Source organism: Festucalex cinctus, chromosome 13, assembly GCF_051991245.1.
Source record: "Festucalex cinctus isolate MCC-2025b chromosome 13, RoL_Fcin_1.0, whole genome shotgun sequence".
Lineage (NCBI taxonomy): Eukaryota > Metazoa > Chordata > Actinopteri > Syngnathiformes > Syngnathidae > Festucalex > Festucalex cinctus.
In genome coordinates this window covers 15,381,577-15,408,639 of record NC_135423.1, presented here as the reverse complement: position 1 = coordinate 15,408,639, position 27,063 = coordinate 15,381,577, and the positions used below count along the sequence as shown (strand labels likewise).

The 27,063-nt window shown below is 40.9% G+C and overlaps 1 protein-coding gene across 5 annotated transcripts; it reads right to left on the bottom strand.

Annotated features, from left to right (window-relative positions):
- tiparp (TCDD-inducible poly(ADP-ribose) polymerase) lies at nucleotides 1-26,741 on the bottom strand. Of its 5 annotated transcripts, XM_077541382.1 has the most exons (8): nucleotides 26,591-26,666; nucleotides 26,422-26,481; nucleotides 20,627-21,613; nucleotides 7,316-7,505; nucleotides 6,846-7,033; nucleotides 4,719-5,024; nucleotides 1,723-1,980; nucleotides 1-1,401 (listed from the first exon to the last, which is right to left on the bottom strand). In XM_077541382.1, the coding sequence occupies exons 3-8, from the start codon at nucleotides 21,586-21,588 to the stop codon at nucleotides 1,212-1,214; spliced, it is 2,094 nt and encodes a 697-aa protein (XP_077397508.1). In that variant the 5' UTR covers nucleotides 21,589-21,613; nucleotides 26,422-26,481; nucleotides 26,591-26,666; the 3' UTR covers nucleotides 1-1,211. The 5 variants fall into 5 exon arrangements, with proteins under 5 accessions (XP_077397508.1, XP_077397509.1, XP_077397510.1 ...); XM_077541383.1 differs by lacking the exon at nucleotides 26,422-26,481 and having other exon boundaries at nucleotides 26,591-26,741; XM_077541384.1 differs by lacking the exon at nucleotides 26,591-26,666 and having other exon boundaries at nucleotides 26,422-26,558.
- Nucleotides 26,742-27,063: the final 322 nt, after the last annotated feature.

The following is a 27,063-nucleotide window of genomic DNA, read 5'->3' as shown; positions in this document are numbered from 1 at the left end:
TTTGCTTCTTTTTTTTTCATTTTTTATTCAATCAATGTTACATTAACTAACATAAATAAACATTTTTTATGAACAAAAGGCACACAAGTTCAAATATAAACAAAGAACGTTTGTACAGTTTGTCTCAATCAAACTTGTCTACAGTCTCTGAACACGAGCAGTCAGAGAAAGAGAGAGAGTAATGGTTGGGGGGGAGAGTTGGAAGAGAGCAAGAGAGACAGATACGTTTCATTGCTGCAACCTCAGAATGAAACCTATACACTTCAATTCCCCCTTTCGGAAACTAAAGTGGTGGGCGCCAAGGCAACAACGCCAACCAGGAACAGTTGTAACTTCGTATGAGTCCTCCGCCTGAAGGCTTACAGTACGTAGATGTCCATTTGGAAAAAAAGTCTTACTCGAAACACATTTCCATTGACCAATTGAAGTGGCCCCGAAATTTATGTCCACTAAATAGAAACACGCAACACATCGACTTGAAACTTGAAAAACATACAGGCCAGCCGCTGGGAATACACACAAGGATATTTTTTTATTTTTTTTATTTTTTTTCATTTTAACGAATGGTGCGGTTCGGGTTATTGGAAGCCCCTGTTGGTTGGTTGCTGCTTCCTTGAAATACTAAAGTCAAAGATGCAACGAAACTGTGTTCATTTACAGCCAAACGACTAAGTCTAAAAGATAAGGGCGATAACATTTGATTTTCTTCAATGTTCTACTTAAGTAAACGCGCTTTAAGACGCCAGCCAAGCACGACTGTTGCCAGCTGCCATCCACCTCTGAATGCTCAGTATGTTTACATGCACACATTCATCAAGTAGTAGGTCCTACTCTCTATGTACTGGATGTACAGTACTTCTCCCCATCTCGTGAATTTATTGTGATCCAGTTTTGGATAGAGTGAAGTGTAAAAGGAGCAATAAGAGTTTGAATCCCAATCCAATGTATACATGTATTAAGTAACACAGTCATTTGGGTGTACCCTAGTGCATGTAAACGTACTGAGGGAGTGACATAGATTGTTGTCCCTCAACGGTCCAGTTGCATCCAGTCGAGTCCGGTCTGGACTTGTCTGTGGTTCTTGACTGCTGTGCCCAGTCCGGTTCAATCCAGCTGACAGCTTTGTTTGCAAGCGTCTCTTAGTATGCGTTTTGAGCCGTTAGGTGGAGTTAGGTGGAGGCTAACCGCCTGAGCAGCCTAAGAAAGTGTGCTCAGAGGGACACCGTGCTGGGTACCTCCTCGTAATGAATAATAAAGTACGGGTAGCTCTGGTCATCATTGAAGATGACGTAGATCTGAGGATCCACCCAGTTGTCCACACAGGAGTCATACAGGTCACTGGAGGCGTCGCGGGGGTTGATGGGTGGCGGTCGCCGCATTGAAGGGTTTCCTACAGTAAACCTGCACAGAGACGAGGGCATGTTGAGTGCATGTAGACAATGAAGAGCATGACATGGTTTTCAGACAAACGTCTGTCTGGAGGGTTACAGAATAATTCAACAACTTGAAGACTCATCTAAATTTAATGATGACAAGGCTGCTGCACTTTTCTGTGATTAAAAGAATCTTTAATAATATAGCATCAGAGCATGTGGGTTTATATAAGAACATGAACGTATATGAAATGAGACCACACAACGCCACCAAATTTGCTTGTGCAGGTCTAAGGAGCCATTAAACCATAAGAAAATGGATGGATGGATGGATGATGATGGAACACACCTGCCAGTGAGCACTTTGGCCAGGAACATGCAGTGGACTCCTTTGGGCGAGCGCTTAGAGAAGTTGTGCGAGTAGACGGCTTTCCGGGCGAAGTAGGAACCCTGGCCGAACATGGTGGCGTGTTTGCCGCAGACCCGCGGGTCAAAGTTGTGCTTGCAGATGCCCTCCACCACGTCTGCCGAGGTGCCGTGGAAGAGGTGACGCTCGCTCAGCAGCCGGTCCATCTCGGACATACGCCTGGACATGTACTCCTTCTTCCTGTTGGAGTGGACAAAGATGCTGAGTCACACATTCACATAAGCTCATTTGCTTTAAAAGGTATGTCATAACCAAGTCAAGTAACACCCTGGGATGGCCACACGCCAACCAAAAATCACACATAGACAAACATTTACACTCATTCACACCAATGGAAAAGGCTTAAAACTGTTTTTGGAAGTGGAATTTGAGAAGCACAGTGCGAACGTCTGCGCCAAGATTCAAACCCTGAGCCTTTAAAGGTGTATTCAAGGATCTTCTCAAAAAGTAGAAGGCCAAACGTCCGTTTGTCACTTTTTAAAAAATGCTCATGAGGCAGACAATCCTACCAGCTCTCTGCTCGTCCGTGGGGGTGGGGTGCCGCCGAACGTGCGAGCTTATCGTCATCATCATCTTCATCAGTCTCTGCAGCCTGCCTCTCTTCATAGACGGATGTCCTCTTGCGGCTTTCAGCCATTTTCAAAGTATGAGTTGTGGTGCTACAACTATGAATGGCTGAATCCGAAGCTTAGCGGCTACATGCTACAAACACTCGAAGTGCGCATGCGCAGCTAGGGACGAGCACGCACGACATCGTTACGGCAGATTGATTGACGGGATCGAGAACCAGTCGTTAAGATGATCCACCCGGTAGACGCAGCGACCAAAGATCCTTGAATACACCTTAAACTGTGAGGTTGATATACAAACTGCACGCACCACAATGTGAGGGTAATAATTCACTAGATACAAATTTTTGTGTTAATTGAATAACCCAACGAGTTGGGTCAGTCACTTTTTGACCAATTAAACTGTTTTTAGTTTAGAGTGTAAGGAAAAACAAATGACAAAAAAAAAAAATCATTCAGATGCACAAATGTAGGTGATAAATTAGTAATAAGCGGGAATCCAAAAGTTGCGATCACAACTAGGAGTGTGACGATATATCGCTATCATGATAAATCATTATACTTTGTCTCTCGATAGATTATCGATACGTCTACGCAAGTATCGTGTTATTCGTAGTTAATATACAGCCAGTATAACGGCTCCATTGTTCATGACTTATTGAGCAATTACTTGGCCGGCCACTAGGGGGAGTGCCTCATAAGAGTGGCGGGGAAATGGATGGAAGTTTTCAGGCGAAGAAGACTCATTAGCTTAGCTTTTATTATTATTATTATTATTATTATTATTATTAGTAGTAGTAGTAGTAGTAGTAGTAGTAGTAGTAGTAGTAGTAGTAGTATTATCAGCAGCATTATATTTATATGTTATATATATTTATATATTATATTAAATATTTATATTATATTTAATTTATTTCTATTATTTTTTTATTATTACTTATTGATATTTATTTATTTTATTATTTTATTTTTATTTGTTATTTCTTTCTATTATTATTATTATTATTATTATTATTATTGTAAGATTCGTTTTATCAGATTATCGTGGATTTATTATCTAATCAAAATATCGATAATCACGGTATCGTCATATCGTGAGATTGCATAACGTATCGTATCGTGAGGTAGCCAGAGGTTCCCACCCCTGATCACAACCTTGCTTGTGCTAAAACCAGCAAGAACATTCGGCCTAATCTTAATCTTGAGCAACACACGCACACAACTCGTTTCATGCGAGCGGATCAATCAGGCACGCATAGGCGAAAGCCAGCTCGCCGGTGACCCAGGTGTGACCTCCCACGATCCCGCAGCTTGTGACCTGACACAGACGGCCACGGCACGCATCCAAACAGCCGCGTGCGCACACATACACAACCATACGGTTTGCTACCATCACATTTTATGGCATACTATGCATTCCAGAGTGAGCCTTCATGCCAAGTCGACTGAAAATGCACATACACACGCACACGCCATGAAGGATCAAAACAAGAGTGGTGGTGGTGGTGGGGGGGGGGGTGTAATCAAGTGATGCTCAGAATGGAGCTGCACTCTCAGAATGACAATGTCAGTCATTGTGAAACCCTTGCGGTACCAGTCTGTGTGTATGTGCATGCGTGTCACAGCTGATAGGACCCGCCCTGCCCCGCCACAGCGGCTTGCCCACTGTGCTCACAAACGGAACATCGCCGTCACCCAAACATCACTCCACCCGCTTCATTCGCACACCAACGCCAGCTCGTTCTCACGAAGCCCCGCCAGAGCTAGTTTCATTTGTCCTTTCTTCCTCTTCCCCTTCGCAGCGTTTCACATCCCGCACTATGTAATCATGTCTCTGTGAGAATCCAGCTGAGTGTGAAATGCTCACAAGCTCAGCAACAGCAACAAAAATGTGCACAATAGGCTTGACGCATTTCGGTTTTCTGGCCACAGCACAAAATGGGATTGAATGCAACGCTGCTGGATTCGCCATATCATACTGTACATGACAAAGCAACTTTTTGTGCTTGCATCTTGCCGCAGTGTTTCCCAAACTTTTTTTCAACTTAAGCCTCCTGCCAATCCAAACTTACACAAAGAGACCATGCACTATGCATAAAACACTGGCATGTATTGCAAACAAAACAACCATAAAAAAGCACAAGAGTATCAACAAAGTAGTACTTACGCAACCCAATAAAAATTCGCTCACCATTTGAGAAACCATGACATCTTTTGCTTTACTTGATTTATGTAAGTACTACGTTCGCTAGTGAAACATTTATATCACTCCATAACTCTGTAACTAATGACTAAATTGTATCAGAAAGGCTAGTGGGAAAAGGGCTGATGAAGAAATCCACAACTCACCTTTTGTACTTCTCCCAGAGGAAGGGGTTTTGTACCCGGAGTATCTTAATGATCCTGAACTTGGTCTCCGCCACCGTTTTGTGGAACAAGCTGTACACGGTCCGATAGCTGCGGTCGTCACGGGACACGGGCACCTGCAGGAAGTCTTGGCTCGCTGCCATGGGCAACCACGTCTCGGGGAATAGGCTTGGCGGGTTGGTAGTCGTCGGGGAAAGTGGATGCGACGCCGTGAGATCCATTGATGAGGTGGTTGAGGATGAGGAGGAAGAACTAGACAGTGGAGATGAAGAGATGCCACCCAAAGTCCTGAACAGAAGAAGAAGTGTCGTATTTAACATTCCATGCAATTACGTGAACGGAGAGGCAATGTAAGGTGAAATTGATTTGGTATGCATTTAAAGTAAGGCTATTTCGTGACCTATATATGCACTGACAGTGACACAATATCCCTCCAGCTGTTAATGGCGACGCCAATGTGTAACAGATCTGAGAGAGCCAAAACCAGACAAGAAAGAGACAAATAAATTGCAGATTGCGGCGTGGTCATGCTGTCAGAAAAACAATTTTTGTCTGTCATGTGGGGCACTAACAGCGGTTTGTCTGTCAACTTATCACTCTACCACTGTAAATGCAGCCAGTGCCATCAGCCATCAAAGCACGTGAGCCATGGTGTGTTGTCAAGAGATTTTGATCAGTTTGACTCTAAGTCACAATGACAGTTTTTCTCGTCCTGTCTGTCTGGTCTGGATCTCGCGCCGCAATCGACGTCTCGGATCCCACGGGGCTTTGAAGAATTGACACTAAGCAATTGAGAAATGAAACAATAAGGGACCGGCGGAGTGGAAAGGAGGGAGAGTGTCACTCAAACCAATGACCTCAACCTTTAAGCCTCGCACAGTCTGTTCCTGACACCCCCACTTGCTTTGGACACTGCAAACTGGGAACAAAATCCCTCGTTCAAAGTTTCAGCTCACAGTCACGTTTCGCACTCCATTCACCGGTCTGGAAACCATTTAGCGCCCTCCATCTTTCACTTGGCTGTGCGCCTCGCTTTCTCTCTTTCTCACTCACTGTCTCTCCGTCCTCTGCGCCCACCATCTCATCTTCTTTCCTCCATCTCTGACACTCCTACATTTTTCCTTTTCATAGCTGCCAGGTCGTGTACGAACGGCTCGTTCTAATTCGCTCAGTGTGGGATGAGAGCAGATGACTGACACTCTGCCGAGGACGTGAAAAACTCTGCAAATGAGGTGAGATGGCACTTGTTTTGAATCTGGTATCACATTCTTCTGGAATATCATTGCGGCGAGGGGTGGGAATCATTCCACTACTTGAGAAAATGGCCTCAGAGAGAAGTGGGATCCCTCAGAGCCGTTTATTTCCATCCTTGGTTTCCTGTTTTTTTCACATGAAAAATTTGTTTAAGGTTCTTGTCTGTTCCTGCCTCACTGTGCTATTTTCCACTTGTGTACATACTCTCGGGACACTTTGCTGTCCACAGGCCATTTTGGTGACGACCTGATAATTAAAACCAAGCCAATCACCCCTAATGGAGCTTACCAGTATGTATGGTGACCTCTGGTATTTACACACAGTATTTGGTCAGGTCATTTAACAGACAAACCAATGTGTACCACATGTTGAAAGGTCTACTTGCGTCGTTCAATCTTGTCAATATTAAAAGCTAAATGGTTGTTAAGGACAAGCTGTTAAAACTAGAAATGAGTGATGCTTCACTGCTGTAAAACAACTGTCAGCGCAGGCAGACATGCCACTGTTGTGCTTGTTTGCATGTATGCACTTGTCACGAGCAATAATGCCAATATCAGGACATTACATTTAAATATGCAGTGCTCTGTTATGTGCACCGCAGACTGTCCACTTTGCACTTCCACACTTCCGAGTTCAACTTTTTTTTTAAAATTTCATGTTATTTAACAATTGGATCTAAAAATGTATTAAAAACAATCCAGAATGCATTGTTTCTCACACCCCTGATTGAGTTTAACAACATATGCCAAGCAAGTTTTGAGTCTCAACCTGGTCTTTCTTTGGTGTGAAATGGTGGTGTTTGGATAATAAACGCAGCTCAGGGATAGTTGATATCAAGTCTGATCTTTTACTTACTCTAGGTGGGGTGCGAGCATCACGGAGGACATGAACATGGGCCTCTTCTTGATCTGACGCCTGAAGCCAAACATGGCGTTCTGCTGGAAGCCCTCCCTGATGTTTAGGATATACTGGTTCTGGAGCGTAATGAATCGCACCTCCTTGAGACCCCTCAGAGTTGCCTTCTCTATAAGCTTCACCACAGGCTATAGGAGGGAGAAGAGATGGAAAAGATGATCATTAAGCTTCATAGAATGACTGAGTGCTTTTTTTGCAGTCAATAGAAGAAAGGGGACGGAAGTCATAATTTCACAAAAGAGGTTGATGATTTGGTTGGAAAAAATGCAAATGGATGATGACAGCTGTGTTACAAGTTACAATGTAGTGCATTCAGATGAGCCTGCATTGATCCCACCCCAGCTGCTGGCTAAGTGATTGATCGAATCGGAGTTAATGTGTCTGGCCTCGTGGTCATGATCAAGCCTCACCTCTGAGTATTCCCTCCAGCCAAAGTTGTCTCTGCAGTAGTACTTCAACACTGTGTGACAGCTAGGGGTGGGGTTCGGGGTCGTCGCGGGCATGGCGAGAGGATTGGGGGGAGTGGACAGCCGCCGGACACGATCAAACTCCAGGTCACGAACCCGCATGGCTCCAAAATCCAGGGAAAACACTGACCCCCTGAAACACGCAGAGGGAATAAAAGATGTTATTTAAAAATTTGCATTCATAGGGAATGCGCTTCTGTTGTAAAGTGGTCACAGTTCATGAAGCAGGCATATTAACCCTGGTGTCTAGGAACAACATGACCAGCCCTCTAATTACTCAGCCAGTGAGTCAGTCTGGACAAACGGGACTTACATATCACTTGGGAGCAAACAAGTGGAAACTCATGAATGTTATAATGGAAACATGAAATCTCCACACCGTGCAATGATGATATAAGTGTTATCTGATGAAAGGGCTCATGATGACGTTGCATTTTAATCCGGGGGGGAAAAAATGATGCACTAAAACTCTTTATTCTGCTTTTCACCACTTGACCACTTGCAATATTGTAATTCCATTGACACATTCACAATGACGGAGTGACTTTTGTCTTTTCCCTTATGTCAAATGACTGCTTAGCTTCATCTGCTGAAGCTAACATACCAACATGTTTGCACATTTTCAATCTCTACATATGAAGTGCTCTTTCCCAAAGCGCTAAATCAGGTTTTACAAACATTTTGATTTCATCCTATTAAGCAATTCATTCTGTCGGAATAGAGTCTGTACACATTTAATGGCATGATGTCACATGATTGGTCATTTTTAAATTAAACTTTTATTTTGATTTGGAAAAATGTTTTCATATTACAACGGAACGTAAAAACATGAACATTTTGTTTTGTTTCATTAAAATGTCCTAGCTACCATCTAAGCTAATGGCATGATATGTACAGTATCTTATAGTTCCAGCATTGTTTTTGGAATAACTAAATTCATTGCCGGTTTGATATGCCGGTTTCTCAAACATACACATGTATTAGTATTGCTGCTATTGGAGAAAATACTGTAGTTTCTGCATGACCCCTCCTAAGTGTGTGCGTGTGCGTGCGTGTTTTTTTTTTTTTTTTGTTGTTTTTTTTAGGAGGGGGGGTGGGTGGGAATCAGTCTATCTACATTGGTCTGCCATATGGCCCCCGGCAAATAGTGTTTCTGGGTCAGACATAACACGTGCATAAATATGGGCACCATATATTAGCACGCTATGCCACAGATAGAGGCGAGATGTGTGCATGTGCGCACACAATACACACACGCAAATATATTCACATTGCCAAAAATACATACCGGTACAGGGTACACACATAGGTAAAATAAACAAAAGATGCACACTAAAGGTTAATAAATTGGCCCAATAATGTTGTTTCCAGGGAAACTAATTGGCATTGATGTGTGTCACTGTGTTTGTCGGGAAGTGTGTTCAAAGCAAAGACTGTGCGATCTGGAAGCATGTGAAAGGATGAAATACCATCCAATTGTGCAGAAGTTCAGAAAATGTAAACAATAGGGGAACAGCCAGTTTGTGCAATGCCAAAATTTTGTAACTAAAAACAGATAAACCGTTGCTTTTGGCAAACATTCGATACAATGGCGCAACACAACTTCACCATTAATGTGCAAATTCAATACAGCACCACAGCATACAGTGGGCCCACTTAAAAACTGCTTTCACATACACATTCATTAATCCACGATATGCGCAACCAACTCCAATACTCGGCAAAACAGGTAAACTTCACACCAGACAGGAATACACAAATTCCTATCTAATCTAATTTCTACATCCAAATTTATTTGGAACATGTATTATTTAATATTCCATTTTTTTTGGAGCAGGCAAATTTGTGGTTTTCATCAGCTGTAAGCCATAATCATCAAATTGATTATGATTTATTACAATGCACCTGTTAATAATATGTACCGATATGAGCGTTGTGGCTCAATGGGTTCAATGCAAATATTGTACATTATATTGGCCACTGCACAAGAGCATGACAAAATAAGGTGCTGAATCATGCCTGCACACACTTATAAATCAACTTTATGTACTCCTGATACGTATATTTGCAGTCTGTTTCTACTTAGTCATCGCGCGACTGAATGAATGTTTTGTAAGAGGAAGTAGAACTGGAATTAAAATACTAAACACATGCAGACTCAGAACAGGCGAAGTCGGAGAACGTACTGTAAAATTCATGCAAAACCTCTAGCCCTATTCCAGTAATTTCAAAATGTTTGATGACGCCATCGAAAGTGAATTGTAACTAATTGGACTGAGAAAGAGGAAGAGGAAGGATTTAGCTGAATGAAAGAGAAGAAATACGGTAAATGTACAGCATAGGCGAGTGGATTCAGATAAAAGCACTTTCTGAATTGTTTGTGTTTTTTGATTGACTGCTTCTTTCCCTTTGTTTTGTAGGCACGTCCTCCGGATGCAGCTGCGTGCTCCCTCCCCTCTACACGCACCCGCTGTTTGGACACGTACAGTATATTTTGTTGAACAATCACATTTTCAAATTTTATATCAGTATACAAAGTGCTCTTGTGTGGCATTTATAGGCAACCTCCCAGGCCCCCTTTGTGTCTCCCACTGTGTGGCCTGAATAGACAAATATTTGGACAGCAGACAGGAACACTCAGTGATTTTCATAGACCTTTCACTCAGCTCTGCCCTCCCTCCCTTGCTCCTGACTCGTTTGTAATGTTCCAAAAATAAAATTCCGCCAGTTAAATTAAGTGCACTCAAACAGGGTGCTTTGGACACGGAGGCTAATCAAAAGTTGGAAAGAGACGTTTTTGGCACTCAGTCTGGAAAGGTCAGTTTGATGCGTTACATGTTTAAATAATGAAAATAAAACATCTGCTGACTTGAACGAGGTGTGCTAAAGGTGTGGACGCAGGCTACAAAAAAAAACAAAAAAAAACGGCCAAACCTGCTCTGTCTGCTCTGTCTGTACTAAGCAGATGAACATTCAGTCGTAATGTGAAGGGTGAGGCTAGACTGTTGCTGAAAAAAAAAGAAGCCTTTTTCCTCGATGAAAAAAAAAAAAAAGAAACATTAAGAAAACTCACAGCATTGTCAAAAAGGCTGTTAATCCCAATTCCTGACACCCCCCCCACCCCCCTACACACACACACACACACATACACACACACACACACACACATATATACTTTCCCATTTTCTCACAGCGACACGCACACACACACACACACACACACCCACACAGACGTAAAAACACACACAAACAATGACCTGCATACCAGCATCAGTCATGCTAGTGTGAACGTCACAGACAAGCAAGAAAAAAAAAGGAAAAAAAAAGGTGCGCTCACTCACATTCTTCAGACAGATTCATGTACACACATGCAAGCCTCATCCAGTCATGCCTAAAAAAAAACAACACTTGATAAGATCAGCTGACGAATGCTTAACTCACACAAAAATACACACAGAAACGAGGGCTGAACAGTTTTGGAAAATATTCTAATTGCGAAGTCCCCCCTCAAAGTAGGGCAATTGCAATTTATTTTGCTAATATTTTTTTTAAGGTCTTTCTGTACTGAATTTTTCAACACACAGTTAATCTGTATTACAACAACAAAAAAAACATCAAATCTATTATGCATTACAGGAAACTAAAATAAGGGCAAAATAAAAATTCATTATTATTATAATTATTTTCAAAAATGACAATATAATTCTGGTACATAGGTGTGCTGTTAACATAAGAATACACTATAATGTAAATCAGTAAGAAACTAAAGTGCAGATTACAACATAATGCAAACAAATTAAGGGTGCACCGATCACAATTTTCCGGCCGATCACCGATCCCCGATCTTTTAAAAAGTCTGACCTGCCGATCCCGATTATTGCCGATACCGATTTAAAAAATAAATAAATAAAATAATTATTACAAGTAGCATATGCCTTCGGTGTTCCAATCTTGTTTTATAGGAAAACATTGAACAATATCGGCGAAATAAAACAAACGGGTTGTTTTAACTGCACGTGAAGTGGTTCTCTCAAATAAAAATGAAAATCCTATTCATCATCTCAGCAGAAAAGGACAGTCGCTGACTTTTTCAGACCTCTGAGGAGGGAGATGAGATTGGTGGAAAAGATCGGCTTATTTTTAAGTGATCGGCCGATCACCGATCTTCCAAAATTAAGGAAATCGGGGCCGATAAATCGGCCGGCCGATCGATCGGTGCACCCCTAAAACAAATCTGTGGTTTTGCCACTTCCTGCAGCATATTACTTCATGTTTCATGACACATTTTTATGAAACTATTTACTGCCCTTCATCGTCATTCAATTTATGATATGGCGTCTATAGACCGATCACATAAATAAAACACTTGTATAAAAATTTACGTTAACTGATATCCAGCCAATAACACCACACATGCTAACGTGTTAGAAAAGCAAGATTCTCAACTCAACTCAAGTTTATTTATAGAGCGCTTTCAAATATACCTGTTGATGACGTAGCCTTGTTATATGTTTCAATAACGGAGAAACGGCCACATGCCGCAGGCATTACAACTCCACAGTGTCTCATTAATTAAATGAAGAGTAACATCTTATTCTGTCTTTGGTTTCATTTATGAAACATACAGTCAAATTTATACTTTTAATATTTGACCGCGTGGCAGCTTTGCATTGTGCCGCCATTTTCAAATCATTTGACTGGAGGATGCAACCACCCGTTTTTTTTTCGGCATGTCTGGCGCTATTGAATGATTGCAGTTGTAGAAGGGGCATCAACTTTGAAAAGTTCTGTCCGCAAAAACTTTGCGGAGTTGTTAGTTTTATGATAACATGCAACATTTTTATGTGGATTTTGATTTAATGTTAACGCTGCTGTTCTATTTGTTAACATACTGAGGATGTTTTTATCAACAGTCAACACTAGATTACAATAAATTTGGGAAAGTCTATTATCACATTTCAATTACAACTGTGTAAATACGTGCTCTTTCACATTGACCACATCACATTGATCTTTTAACGTAATGTAAAATGTTTATTCAAGTTGTTTAGTTAAACAATAAAAAATGTTTTACTCATGCATATTCCGAAGACAATCACCGTTCATCCCACCATTCAGCTTAATTTTCACACAACTTCAACTTTATGGTAATTTACACCTTGGATGGATGGATAGATGGATGGATGGATGGATGGATTCTCTATATTTTTACAGTATAGCTGAACCACAAATTGAAACGTTTTAACACAGTGATTTCAATGACTATCTCCATTGGCATCCAGAAGTCTCCAAACATGTACAGAAGCCTTTCATTTAAGGAACATAGTCAAAATATGGTCATCAGTCACAGTTTGTTTCAGTTTAATAAGTTGATCATAAACTATGAATCCAGAGCAAATTGTTTTCAGCTGACATACCAGGTTACTATAATCAGACAATATCATCAATAGAGTCCCCTCACTCAGTTCTTAGGACTTCAAGAGTCTAATACCTACCCAAGGTACAAAATGCAAAAGATATAGGGTGCAGAGTGAGACTTTAATCAGCTTCAGAGGCTGACAGAAGAGAGGGAGACCCAGCATTTGTAGAAGCCGAGTCCAATGCAGAGGCTGATAATGAAAACACAAACTGACTGTCCGGCATCCCTTTCAGGATCACAAATTTAGATATGAAAGATGTGGGCTTGTTGATTGTAATTTATTCAATGACACTGATTCCTGTGTTCATAGCTGACTAAACAAGTCACGTGGACTATGGGAAATAGACGAGAGTTGGAGTTAAACAGACCGAAGTGTGTTTTTAAAAAAAAAAAAAAACTTTTTCATGAACTTTTATCAGCAGCAGCATCAACCTACAAAGGGTGCAAGTAATTCTCCCTTAGCTAGTTAGCTACCTAAACTGGCTGCAGAAGAAAATGCAACAATAAGTTAAACTATTGTGTTGTAACTTCTTATGCAATATCAAATGTTATAGTCTGTATATTTATCTTGTTTTTTAACATTATATTATAGTTTAATTTATTCATATTTCACCTATTGTAATATTGTATGGGCCAGTACTTTTCCAACGTAGCTTTATATTTTACTGCTGGAAAAGCGTTTGGTCAGATTAGCTATTTCATTTCAGTCATATGCCCCAACTGCTCCACTTTTTTTTTAAATGTAATGTATTGACAATTTTTGATATTGGGGGTCATATTTTGTTAACATAATATTAAATATTCTTCAAATATGTATATTTATTTTCAAATTGAAGTACAAGCGTTCAGACTTGCCTCAAAGTTTTCAAACATTTTTCATTTGTAATTTTCAAGTTAATTCTTATTCAAGCACACAAGTCAACAATTTGTACTACTACGTACTTACCATTGTATCACACATTTCGAGGTCGGTTTTCATTGAGATACCGTGGGGCCCAATTATGGAATACAAATTTACTATTATTAACCAATTCGATGTCTCTATCTAAATATAAAATGAAACTTAAGGAAGCTATAATGTCAGAGATTTGGTGCTGCAGAAGCTTGACTGATTGTATATACATTATTTAAGATGTGTGTTGCTATGGAATTATTTTTGCTAAAGTAGCAATTTAGTTATATTGAAGATATGATTGTTGAGGCTATAGCATCGGTAGTATATATCATTAAAATGTTAGTTTATTTTTCTTAGGTGAGGTCCTTGATAAGCCCGTAATGGGTTCCTACCTCGCCTTCACACGTGTTGTATTTATTTTTTTATTTATTGATTACTGCCATATTTGTATTTTTTTTTAATATTGCGTGTAAATTAAAAAAAGAACTGTTACAGAAATTTATTTTTAACATCTATCAAGGATATTCATTTGAATACCCATCCCTACTATACCTACTCTACTAACAAAGAGGCAGAGCAACGCCTGACCTCACCCTGCTGATTCATGGTATGCAAGTACACACAAGCTCATGTTTGCACACAATCACAAGAGCATAAACGCATAAGACAAACAATCTTGCGTTTTATATAAAAAATATGACAGAAGATGAATCAATCTGACTTGACATAAAAACGCACACACAAACACACACACAGTGTGGTGTCAGGTCACTTTGCCCCGAGTCCTCTGTGACTCTTAATGTCAGTTAATGACAAGCAAGCCTTTTATCACCTGGCTAACAAAAGAGCCCTATCTGAAGCTCTCATTCATCCGCAAACACACACACACACGCGCTATGTCACGAGGTCATGCAAGAATTAGCAGGCTGTCTTTCAAGTCCGAAAATATGCCCTTATTACACACACATATTACAGGAAATGGGCTTGAAACGTTCTGTTTTCTAAATCTTAATGTCACATGCTGTGTTCTAATCATGGATGGAATTACAAAAAGTACAAACACCCTCCTTGCATATAAAAACACACATGTTCAGCAGTATAGTGCTGTTGAACAACAATAGCACTGCTGAGGATTACAACAGTGTAACTTGTCTAACTAGGAGTGATGACGGCATGAACATTCCCACTCACTGCTGACGTCGTGACTAAGGCGGAATAAGCCAACCCACCCTTCATTCCTGTTTATCATATGGCTGGGATTAACTTGTGCTGTGAATAATTCCCACATGGGAACAGTGTAGCACAGACCTCACACATTAAACTGGGCTTTGCAACATATAATAAGAATCAAAAGCAACAAAGAGCTGGATCCACATAGCAGTCAGACGACAAAACGTGTCAGTGTTGCTATAACGACGGTCAAGCTCATTAAGTCAACTACTGCTCTTGAGCTGGCAATCGGTCTTATCATCTGACTGAGGTAACCATAAGAGTGATCACCCAGTGCGTGCGTACGCGCATGCTCTCATGAATAGACCGGTGGGATTGAGCCTCTATAGAACATCATCAAAGAGATCGTGGCGCCCACCTAGCGCAGCAAAAAGCTTTGATAGAGCCCAGCGCTGAATGGACCAGAACTTTAATGAAGTCTCCAAACATGATTGTACCCTCAACAGACATTACACTATTTACATCAATGTCAAAACTCGCTACAACAACATTATAGTGTGGGACAACACGTTTCTGATGTTATTACTTACACCTGGTCAGTGGACAATAAGAATATATAGTGACCACTGAAATATATACATTACATTCAACTTTAGATGCCAACACAACACAACATTGAAACAGTTGGGTAAAACAACCAACCAAAAAAAATAAATAAATAAAAAATGACCAACCGCTACCTTGGGTCAATTTGACTTAACTTTCAGAGTTAAATTTCAGTCACATTTTCCACTCTGCGCACCTACACAAATTTGCAAAGTATGTGGACTGCCCACACGGGAAAGAACACGGCGGACAAGCAAAAGCTGTCACAAAAAACAGTCTTCTACTTCCTGATTCTTTGTTTTCATTTACTTTGTTAAATGCATGTAGACCATACATACCAAACTATCGGTGAAGGTTTATTGAACAAAGAATAATAATAAAATAAAATGGTTTTCTACTTCTGTTGTGGTGAAGTGTTGTTCATATGCTATAGACGCTCATCACTGCCTCCTGTAGTTTGAGAGAATATCAACTAACAGCTGTTGAAAGCAGCGCAGAGTATACAGTTAAAAGGCTGAAGAAGTTGTACCATCAGATTCCCATTTCATGTGCATGCGGAAAGCATAACCCATGGCTAATGTTCGCGGGGGCTCCTCATTGTTGCTCTTTTCGTACTATTTTCTTGCTAGTTCATGCACCATCGGTTGTGCAAATATTTACTCCGCCCACCAGGAACTTAAAGGGACTGGCGAACAGCACCAAATACCTGTTTAAAGTGCCTTTTATTACTTAACAGAAAATGGACTTCATATTCGTTCCTTTTGTGCATCAGAGATCTGGGGTTGGAGTTAATTACTACAATGAGTACTATGTTAGTTTATATAAGCGTATCAGTCAATGCGCATAACTTGCGCTCTCTTATTTAGGAGAGTAATGATTATCCTGTATAACGTTCATGTTTTTCATCACAGTAACAGTGTTAGACTGCTGTTGGTGATATGAAAGAGGTCCGAATACGAACGTTAAAGAACCAATTGGGTCCTGGAGCCCGGAATGTCGTTTTGCTTAGCTTTTTTTATGGTTGACTCGGATTTAGGTCCGCCGCTGCTAACTTAATAGAAACGGAAATCCTGGAATACAGCTTTGCCATTCTGCTTAACGACTCATTTTATTATGTCGAAACCGTTGTTCAATTTTAATTTACAGAGGATTTTGTATACATACACATTTAGACTAAGAGGAATTTTTTTCCCAAGAAAAAATATTGGTATATTTGCGGAAAGAAACTGAGATTTTGTTGTAAGCCATATCATCCCGCACTGCCATCATCCCTTTAAAATCACAACTTTACTATCCGCAGATGACTGCCTAAATAAACCAAACTTGCTAAGTTGTTGGACTTGGGAGAAGTATTTGTCATGTTTCAGTGATAGGTCATGTGTTCGTGGAATGAATATGTTTCACCTGAGCGTTAAGTGTGCGTCAAACTTGCTTCATGGAATGACGTTATTTATGTAATTTTTTTTAACTTCCTGAATGAGCAAGACCCAAGCCAGACAACAAATGTACAGCTCAGAAACGATGAGTGATGATGGCAAACAATAAAATTATGTGTTTTAATGGCGTTGCTCCAATCTTTGTGGTATGTGCAGTTTCTGTCACAGGAGCCAGCTGAGCCTGTCTGGCTGTATGAGGGCGGAAGACAACCACAGCCGAATTTGGTTTGACATCACCAGGTGCATATCCTGTTTGAAGAGCACTTTGCATAGAGCTTCAGTTGCAGGTAACGACTCTGACATAAATCTCCGTGCATACACGCAGAGCTGAAACTGCATGTGGTCTAAAGACAAAGGCACAGACTGGCTCAAATTTTTTGTCCTGGGGTTCATATGACAAAACACTTACAACTCGTCCACAGAAGAAACTTTTGGCCTGCAGTGCACCAAACGATGCAGCTAAAACTGACTGAACAGTCAGACAGTTGCTATACATGAGCAAGGTTCAATCTTCTGATAAGTGGTGCAGTGGGTGCACGGTCGCACGTATGTTTATTTTTCGCGATCGCGATTTCAGTCGCTTTAGGCCGCGTCACTCTGTGTGGCGGGCCAAATGAACTGGCATTCCTATAAGACGCTGAGCATCTTCAAAGAATTGTGACTGAGCAGTAAAACTGACAAAACAGTGTAGAGTACAGCAACCTGTTTACAAGAATGTAAATTGACTTGAGTGCACATCCTGCCTAATACTGCAAACCCTGGGTTGAACCTTAAGTTCCTCCTCTAATCCTCAAATCCGCCTTTGTGAGACTGGTCTCAGGTGATGTGGTTACGGGGTGTAGAGGATTTGGACAAACAGAGTAGAATGATAACATGGCAGAAAACCTTGGCAATGTGGATCTTATGTTGTCAAAAAAGCTCCAATTTGTATTGTAATTTATAAGTGGGCTTCACTTGTATAGTCCTTTTCTACCATTGAGGTACATTTAGTACAATTTCACATCATTTAGTCAGTCACACAATGATTTCTGGAAATTAAAGTTGAAATAGGAGAATAACAGTAACAGCTCATTCACATGCTGATAACGCAGAGCCAAGAGCAACTGGGGATTCAGTATCTTGCTCAAGGATATTTGATGCCGCTACGGGGTGACAGGGATCGAACCCACAAGCATAGGAAAACAGCCATTGTGATAAAGGCCCATTATTAATGAGCAGTTTTTGATGAAAAACATTTTCTAATTTTAGGATACATACACTACATAAGACACAACCTAACCTGCACAACCCTGATGCGGTCCAAAAAGAGATGAACCAAGAAAACTTTTTCAAAGAATAGACCTTGTATTGTTATAATTAATTAACAAAATGTTTATTATTGATTGTGTAGTGGGGTAGAACTATGAAGCCTTACATAGAGATTTCTGGTACATCTTGTACTCAGATCGCGGAGGTGTAGCTAAACTGAAGATGAACTGTTCTAGCTGCATACAGCACACAAAAGAATATTAACTAACAAGACAAAACTCATGACAATGGCTTCTTAGGGCTACTTTTCCTATTTAGAACAAGGTCACCGTGCATGTTCTTATTGTGTGTGACTATGCATGCATACAGTACAGTTCCGCAGGAAACGGCATGCTCCTTTATGTCACCCCACCATGGTTTTCCAAGTGCTTGCATGCGTGTGCGTGTGTGTGTAACTGTGGGCGTGTGAGAGGAGAGTGAAAGAGAGGTTTATCTCTGTCTGCTAAACTGTGTGCGTGTGAGCGCTGCGAGCCACTGAGCTTCTCTCTTCTCATTCGTGTGAGCATCTGCGTGCCGAGCAGAGAGAGAGAGAGAGGGGGAGCGAGAGAGCGAGAGTGTGTGAGCGTGTGTATGTGTGCTCTATTGTGTGCATGTCTATGACCGAGGGAGGGATAGAAGCTGCCAAGTGCGGCTGTGTCAGTGACCGCACAGGGGGGTCACAGAAGTTCACCACGCTCTGCCATGAGTGCTCTAAAGTCTGCTTAGGACAGAGCTGCAAGCCAAGCACAGGACTGACTTACAGGAAATGAATCACAAATATCACAGTGGGGAGATGGGAAGTCATATGGTGAGGACCTGATAGATTACCTTTGCACACGATAACAGAAAAACAACCCTATGCATATAATTACTGGCTTCAATTATATTCAAAGCTTTTGAGTCTTTTTTTTTTTTTTTTTTTACACATGCATGTATTAAATAAAAGCCACATTTATGTGCGAGAGACACTTGCACTCCACGTGTGCATGCCAGCCACCAGTTTGTCAGCACCGCTGAAGCCAAAGAAGAAAACCGTGTTGTGTTTCCAACACAACGAATGAGAAGTTGCTTATCATCTACGAGCAGCATATCAGTTTACTGCACCATTGTTGTCATGACGTTGGAACCTATCCATTTACCATGCAGTATCCTTTTTGAAATACTTACAACCAGACAGTATCTAGTGAAGCAGCAACCAATTGCACTCGAAAAGCATTACGGACCTCTATTGTGAGTCATTTATACAAATTTACGAAGCTACAGTACACAGTGAATTCTGCAGAGTAAATTTTATTCTAAACTGAGTCGATTTGGTCTCACTCTAAATAGAGTAAAATTTACACTTGAAAGAGTTAAAAAAAAAAAAAAGTCATCAAGGATTGAGGAAAAACAACTTCATGTTGTGAGACAGCCAATCGACTCCCTGACCTTAATATAATCACTCGTGTTAGCTGGAATCTTCATAACTCTTAAGAGACCAAAAACATTGTCTTTGGTCGATGTTTTTGGTCTCCTCTTAAGCAAACAGTAGGAGTGGCATAGCTCAGGTGATACAGTGGCAGTCTCCCAAGCTGAGGGTAGTGAGTTCATTTCTCAACCCTTGTGTAACTTTAAATAAACAAACAAAGAAACTAGAGTAAAATTACTCAAAATCTCTCCTTGCAAAATTTACGTAGAATAGCTAAGTGAAAAAGATGTAATCTTTTTTTTTTCTTTCATGTGATAGGCTAATTCTCTCATACACACTAAAAATACTTTAGAGTAAAATTTACTCTGAATATTTCACTTTCTTCCAAGTGTAAATTGTACTCTATTTAGAGTGGGACAAAACAGATTCAGTATAGAGTAAAATTTACTCTACAGAACTTACTGTGTATATTATGTATTAGTTCTACAACATTGACACATACTATTTGTAGAACAGAAACAACATTACTACGAATGACTAAAATAATAATTCAGACAGCCCTTTGGCATGAAAGTGTTTACCTACTTGATGATCAATAATATTGCATTAGACACCTAGATTTGGGAAACTCTTAGTTTAAGAAACAGGATATGGATAAAATATGACCCAACCTTTAGCTATTTGAATTCAAATTGCATCAAAATACTTAAATAGGCCAAGTTTGCATACATTGTGGATGAGCTCTGGTTTAAGCTTAGTTTAGCATTACAGCTTTTGACTCTGCGTAGTGCATACATCTTTAAAAAATTAAGATTAAACAAGATTTTTTCCCCCCCTGTTTTGGACATTTTGTTATCAATGTTTGGATTGTCAACAAAACCGAAAGGGCAAATTCTTTTGAAAATATCGAGCCATCACAAAACAAAAAACATCTGACAAAAAACACACAAAGACTTGTGCCAAGTGACAGCACAAGCTGCTTGGCACAAGGATAGTTACTGGCAAACACTACGAAAGTGGGACTGACACTTACTGATACTTGAGGCTGACTTGATCATTGTCTGGGTTGCAGTAGAGTCTCTCTAGCTGTTCCTGGGATTCATCCGCTATGCTTTGCCACGTCTGAGTGTCGCTCCTGCGGATCTGCCAGTGGTAGGGCAGGACCGTGTGGTGGTGGGCACAGTCACTGCCGTACACACATTGTCCTTGGAGAAAATTCACGCAAATGTCCACAGAGTCTGACTGGTGTGTGTGATACTGAAGTTGGGTGAGGAGTTCAAACACCAAATCCAGGGAGGCCTCTTCACTTTTATCCTGAAAAAGCACTCCTTTGTCAGGCAACTGGGCTTGCAGGAGTAGGGGGTGGGAGTCCTGGAGGGCTGTGTAGTCTTTAACAGGGGGGGGATTGGGGTGAGTTGAGCGGTCATTACTTTTGATGACTCCCTCCTGGTGAGAAGCATGGGGTACGACTATGGGAGGTACATCCCTGCTGGCTGACGTTATTGTCCCCGTGCTCCCCGCAGCCCTGAGGCCGGCTTTGGGTCGCTCCCCTCGCCGCTCCGTCTCCTCCAGCTCCGCAGTAGTATCGGCCATCTCCACATCTCCAGTCCCCGCTGCGGTGGCGTCAGCGGCCGGTGAGTCTTTGAGGCCACACACGGGGCCGATGCAGTTCTGTTTGGCCGCGACTGCCGCGCAAAGGTTACCCGCCGTACGCCCAGCCTGACTCCGCGGCACAAACACGCCGTCCCCCGGCATGTCGCCACTGAGCAGCGAGGTCAGGATGGGCTCCTCCAAGGCGCGGTGAAGGCATTTGGCATCTATTTTCCTCTGCTTCTTTTTGAAATGAGGTTTCACCAAAGGTATTTTGTCAGAGAGTCCCACGATCGATTGTTCCGTGAAGTCCTCCCCTCCGTCCACATTTAAGCTCACATCCAGAGAGATCCCAGTCGGTACACCGTCTGCAGATTTCTGGAGGATGTGCAAAGTTTTATCCATGTTGCACGCCTAACCCTTGGCGGTCCTGGGGACAAAGAGGAGATAAAAAGAAGTAGTCATCAAAGGTACCACTTACAGTCTATTACCAAATACACCCATCCTGGTGTGTATACAAGCAATGATTAATAGGTTTCTCCACTGGTAACTCAAACCTCGCCGTCCCTTTCCTGGAAAGAGAGCCGGCACCATCTATGTGCTGAAACGAAACCTGTACCGCATTTAACACCTGCGACATGACAATGAAACAACCAGTGGCTCGCACTTTGATAATAACGTCAATATAACTGCGTTGGGCACTTACAAGCAATAAATTGGAAAATGAGGAATTCGCACCCAGCATCTGAAGCGGAAAATATATGACCTAATCCATGTGATGTAGAGGAAATAAAGTCAACAGTCACCAGCTTCGTTTATCTTGTGATAATTGTATAATAGCGCTTTTATTCGAACGTTCTGGGTGCCTTACAAAAACCTGTCGTGCGCCTCCAAGAAAGAGAGATAAAATCAAGGCTGTGACAACGGAACTACCCTCTTCTCTCTCTCTCCCGGGACGTTGTATTTTTGATGACGGGAGTCCGATACGCGGCTCCGGGTCGTCTACGTGCCGTGCACACGTCGCTGCCCCCGCTCAACTTTGCACGTAGCCCACACCGCGCACACACTCGCGCGTCCACTGCGGCGGAACAGCGACAAAAGACCGCCACACCAGAGCACCCAAGCGCTGCCTTTTTTTCACCGACCTTGCTAGCTTAGCTTCCCGCATCATTTAAGAAACGTTTCTTCGGTTGGTACTCGCCTTCATTACGGCCTACGTAGTTAGAGTAACTCAGTGACTATCCCTAAACAACAGCACCACGTACAGTGTCCTTCAACATCGTGCCCTATCCCCCTCTCAAAAAAAAATAAAAAAAAATAAAGAAAGAAAATGAAAAATACACCCCTACCTGTGCGATAAAGTCCCCCCCACTCAGGTCTCGGCGCTCTTTGGTAGGTTACAACCGGTGAGCTGCACATCGGCGGAGCCCGGTGGAAGAGCTCCACAATATCCGTACGCGGTTGAGACGGTAGTCCGGATAAACCTCGTCGTGCCTCTCTGCTGCCCCCGCCGCTCTCATGCTCTGTCTCTACTTCATGTCCGTCCGTCTCTTTGTATCCTTGAGCCGTTGGGCATATTAAAGAGATCAGTGAGCACAACGAAAGGGAGCTCAGCTGTGTGGGGGAATCGCTGTGCTGTGCTCTGTGCTGTGCTGCCTTTCTTCTGCCGGGACAGGTCCCGCCTACTAACCTGCAGGAGAGGGTGGGACTCGAGATCCGCGCTAGAGCTCCACAAGCAGGGGGGAGAGTCGTCTAGTGGTGGCAGGAAGAAGTTGTACGTGGGTGGGGGCCAGGAGGGAGGCTCTGTTCCCCCGGCCCTGCATTAATGGACAACTGCCTGGTCTATAAGTAATAACTACTGATGCTTCCACGAGAGCATGCAAACTCCACATAGGAAAGCCAGATGCCGGATTGAAACCCACGACCTCACAACAGTGAGGCAGATGCGCCAACACAAAGCCACTCGACGCACGCTTAACCAACCAATAAACAAAACAACAGTCAGTTAAAGTGTGCCACAACACAGCTTAGCCTGTTGCCCGCACGAACAGACATTTGGGGGACAGCTAGGAAATTGAAAGAGAAAGAAAGAAAGAAAGAAAGAAAGAAAGAAAGAAAGAAAGAAAGAAAGAAAGAAAGAAAGAAAGAAAGAAAGAAAGAAAGAAAGAAATTGTGGCTATTCTTTTACACGAGCCACTTGGACTGACTACGGAGTTTCATAGAAGTCCTCTGAGAAATTTTGGGGACATTCTGCTAATAAACAAAAAGCACGGTTGATGATGAAAACACGTTACATAGTGTTTTGTTATTTCTTTTTTTTGTTCTTGTGTGTAGCAATGACAACATGGTGTTTAGTTACAGTTCCATTGTTATTCAAATATTGGATCAAATACTGGTGCAAATATCACATAGTCAAATATTATATTTTGACTGTCCCTTAAGTGTTATGTGGTTCACCAAAACACACCCACCCTGTTACGAAGCCTAGAAAATGTACTCGGTCATGATGCAACAGTTTTAATTAACATTATTACACTTATGCCATCATACATCTTCAAACATGAACTGCCCAAATCCAAAAAGCTTAACTGGAAACCGCCATCAAGTTCTTATAACTTTGTTTTATCAATTGGAATACTGTTTTATGGAAACAGACCTATTTCGTTTTCATGATGATGCAATATTTACTGATTGTATCTCGAGTCAGCTTCCATTTACTCCCCGTTTAACCAGAAGTCATTTTTCTTTTTCAGGAACCTGCTGTGCTGCATGGCCTTGTGGCCACAGTTTCATTGTTTGCTATCAAGCCAGCTCCACCAAACAGCTGCGGTGTCTAAAGTGGGAATTTCTCTGAAGGGTGTATAATGAGCAGTAAATAAATTCTAAATTGTTTCCTGACTACTATGCATCAGAAAGTACAGAGAAGATTCTGGAAAGACAACCGCAGTAATGGCATATTTCTAAATGCTAGCAAGCAAGATTATGTTCCAATATATATTCTACTTGACTCTAAATAAAGTAGAACCTCAGCCAGCCAGGCAAATTATCTTCAGGTTTATTTTTCGCCTATTGAAAACGACAGCACATCAACACCACCATGGCATTATTGTACACGGGCTCTGGGTGGGAGAGTGGTTACTGCCGCTTGCCGCTGATGCAGGTGGTGTGGGTTCGCTTCCCCACCTGGGAGATCATGTTTCTATGTGTGAGTGAATGCAGTTTTAAAACAAATGGCATTGTACTGTATCTGTAGCTATTAAAGGCTGTACTACATTGTTGGGCTTTGAGTGAGTGCTTAGAATTTGGTAGTTTGAAGTTCAACGCTACTTTCAGAAGGCATTCTGATATGATATTGATTTCGTCCGTCATATATATATATATATATATATATATATATATATATATATATATATATATATATATTAGTGGTGGGAGAAAAAATCTATCGCAATATATTGTTCCGCTCTCTGTTGCAATAAATTATCGATACACTGACGGTAGATATCGATATATTGTGTCCAGTTGTGCAGTGTTATGTTATAAATGTTTATGCACTTTATTTTGTCTGACTTTACAATGTTTACAGTTAAAAGGCTCAGAGACAGTGAGGCACTATGCAGAACTTTGTACATTGTACAAAGTTTTGGCATTGAATAAATGCATAATTTTCCTTTTTATGGGCTTTTTCAGTCACATATTGTGATATGTTGCTCAATTTTTTTTGACAATATATCAAAAATCGTAGATATCATGTATCGTGATATTATCGATATCGTGAGCCAAATATCGTCACAGTATGGAATCGTGGTTTTCCCGTATCGTCCCACCCCATATATATATATATATATATATATATATATATATATATATATATATATATATATATATATATATATATATATATATATATATATATATATATATATATATATATATATATATATATTGGTCAAGTAAACAAAACTGGCTCAGTGGAGTAGGGTTGGAATTGGAGGTTTAGATCACCAATTGTTCCCTGAGTACCTGCTGCTCACTGACAATCAGTGGTTCTTTATAAAATGCGGGATGTCAAATTGAATTTGTTAATTCAGTTAAAACGAAATTAATTAATTTGCTTCAGTACCTAAAATGTTCAGAAAATATTTTGGATCAAGGAAAAAAATTAAGGTTGTTCAAGTGAAGAATTATTGTTTACATCAACATGAAATAATCAGGTCATACGAAGTCACTCAATGTAGTTTATGTGAAGTCAAATATTTTAGATGTGATATCTGGACATCATTTGTTTTAGTTTAAGCAGGGTAAAACTTTTAACAGTGTATATTAGAGTAGGATTTCTGATGATTAATGTATTAAATCTGAGTGTAAACCTGAAAATATTGTGGTCACTACATTTCTGTAAATACCCATCCAGCAGAACAATTAGAAAGAAACATGTACTTTTTAGCCTAAATCTTTTTTGTTGACATATGCTATCATTGCTACATTGAATAAGAATGGCTTAACGTTGATCTGTTTTCTTACCAGGTTCTGACATTACATGGAGTCAAGTGTTTATCTGTTCCCAAAACTATCTTTACCGTTAATAATTTGTGACACTTAGTGGCTACAGCCAATTAATGCCTCCATATAACATGTATAGTGATCTGTTTCATTTATGGCAACAGTAAACAAAGTGTTTGCAAAAGAGTCTATGTGAAACGGTCACGACATGTTAACTCAGGTTCGATGTGGAATTTTTATATGCCGAAATATCCGTTTGTTTCGGCAGACACATAAGACACCGCATTATAAAGCATGGCGTGTAAGATAAACATGCTAATTATTCTAGGCCATCGGTGTTCGGCTTCGTCCTCTCCCGCTGCTATATTCCAAATGCTGACAGTGTTTCTGCTGCCTGTGGTCACGTGACTGCATTGTTACGTCTGACTGGTAGAATGATAAGGGAAGGAGTCGTCATGTGATTATTGTTGCTTTGTCTGATTGGTGACACGCAGTTATGTGGCAGAACCGCTGTTGGCGTCTCTGGTAAAGATAATGAACGAAAAAAGGAGAAAAAAAAAAGTAACGACTTTAGTGTAGCCAAATATAGCGGAGTAAGAGTAGCGATCCTTTTTCACACATCTACTCAAGTAAAAGTAAAAAGTATTGTGTGGTATAACTACTCTTAGAAGTACATTTTTTTTAAAAGTTACTCAAGTACATGTAACGGAGTAAATATAACTCGTTACTACCCACCTCTGGCTGTCAGACATACGATAAAGCCGTGTACAGCCGTATTCCAGAGAAATACTGACGCTGTCAAAGCAATGGGAATGAAAGTTAGTCATTGGGAACGTACAGGCTTGCCCATTATAAACAGGGAGTAGTTGATGTATAATCAAAGAGTAATTGCCTGGATGCATACCGACAGATCTGGAGCAGTCTTCCTTGGCTGACATGCGTAAAGACGAGCCATTGTTCTTGTCTCAACTTGTCTGAAAAGATGCTCTATCAAAGGGTAACCTGCTGATGTCAATTCGCACTTTGAGCACATGAAATACAAACAAAAAACAAATAAAGCACCGTGATGATCCTTTAATACATGGATATTGTAGTCATAGCAGAGATAGAGCAGTATGATCACTGCTGGGTGTGTTTATAACATATGTAAACATTTTTATTAGCTGCATCACTGTCTGACAGGTGGGTAAAAGGTCAAGCAGTGATGAAAAATTAGGTCAGATGTCAGCACCACAGTGGCTGCACGCCAGATTATAAAGAATAGTCAAATGGCTCTTCTTTACGAATAATATACGATGGCGTATTAGGGCCGCGAATTATTATTTTTTTTTTCAAGAGAAAAAAAAGACTTGAAAATTTGCGACTTTATAAAGTGGC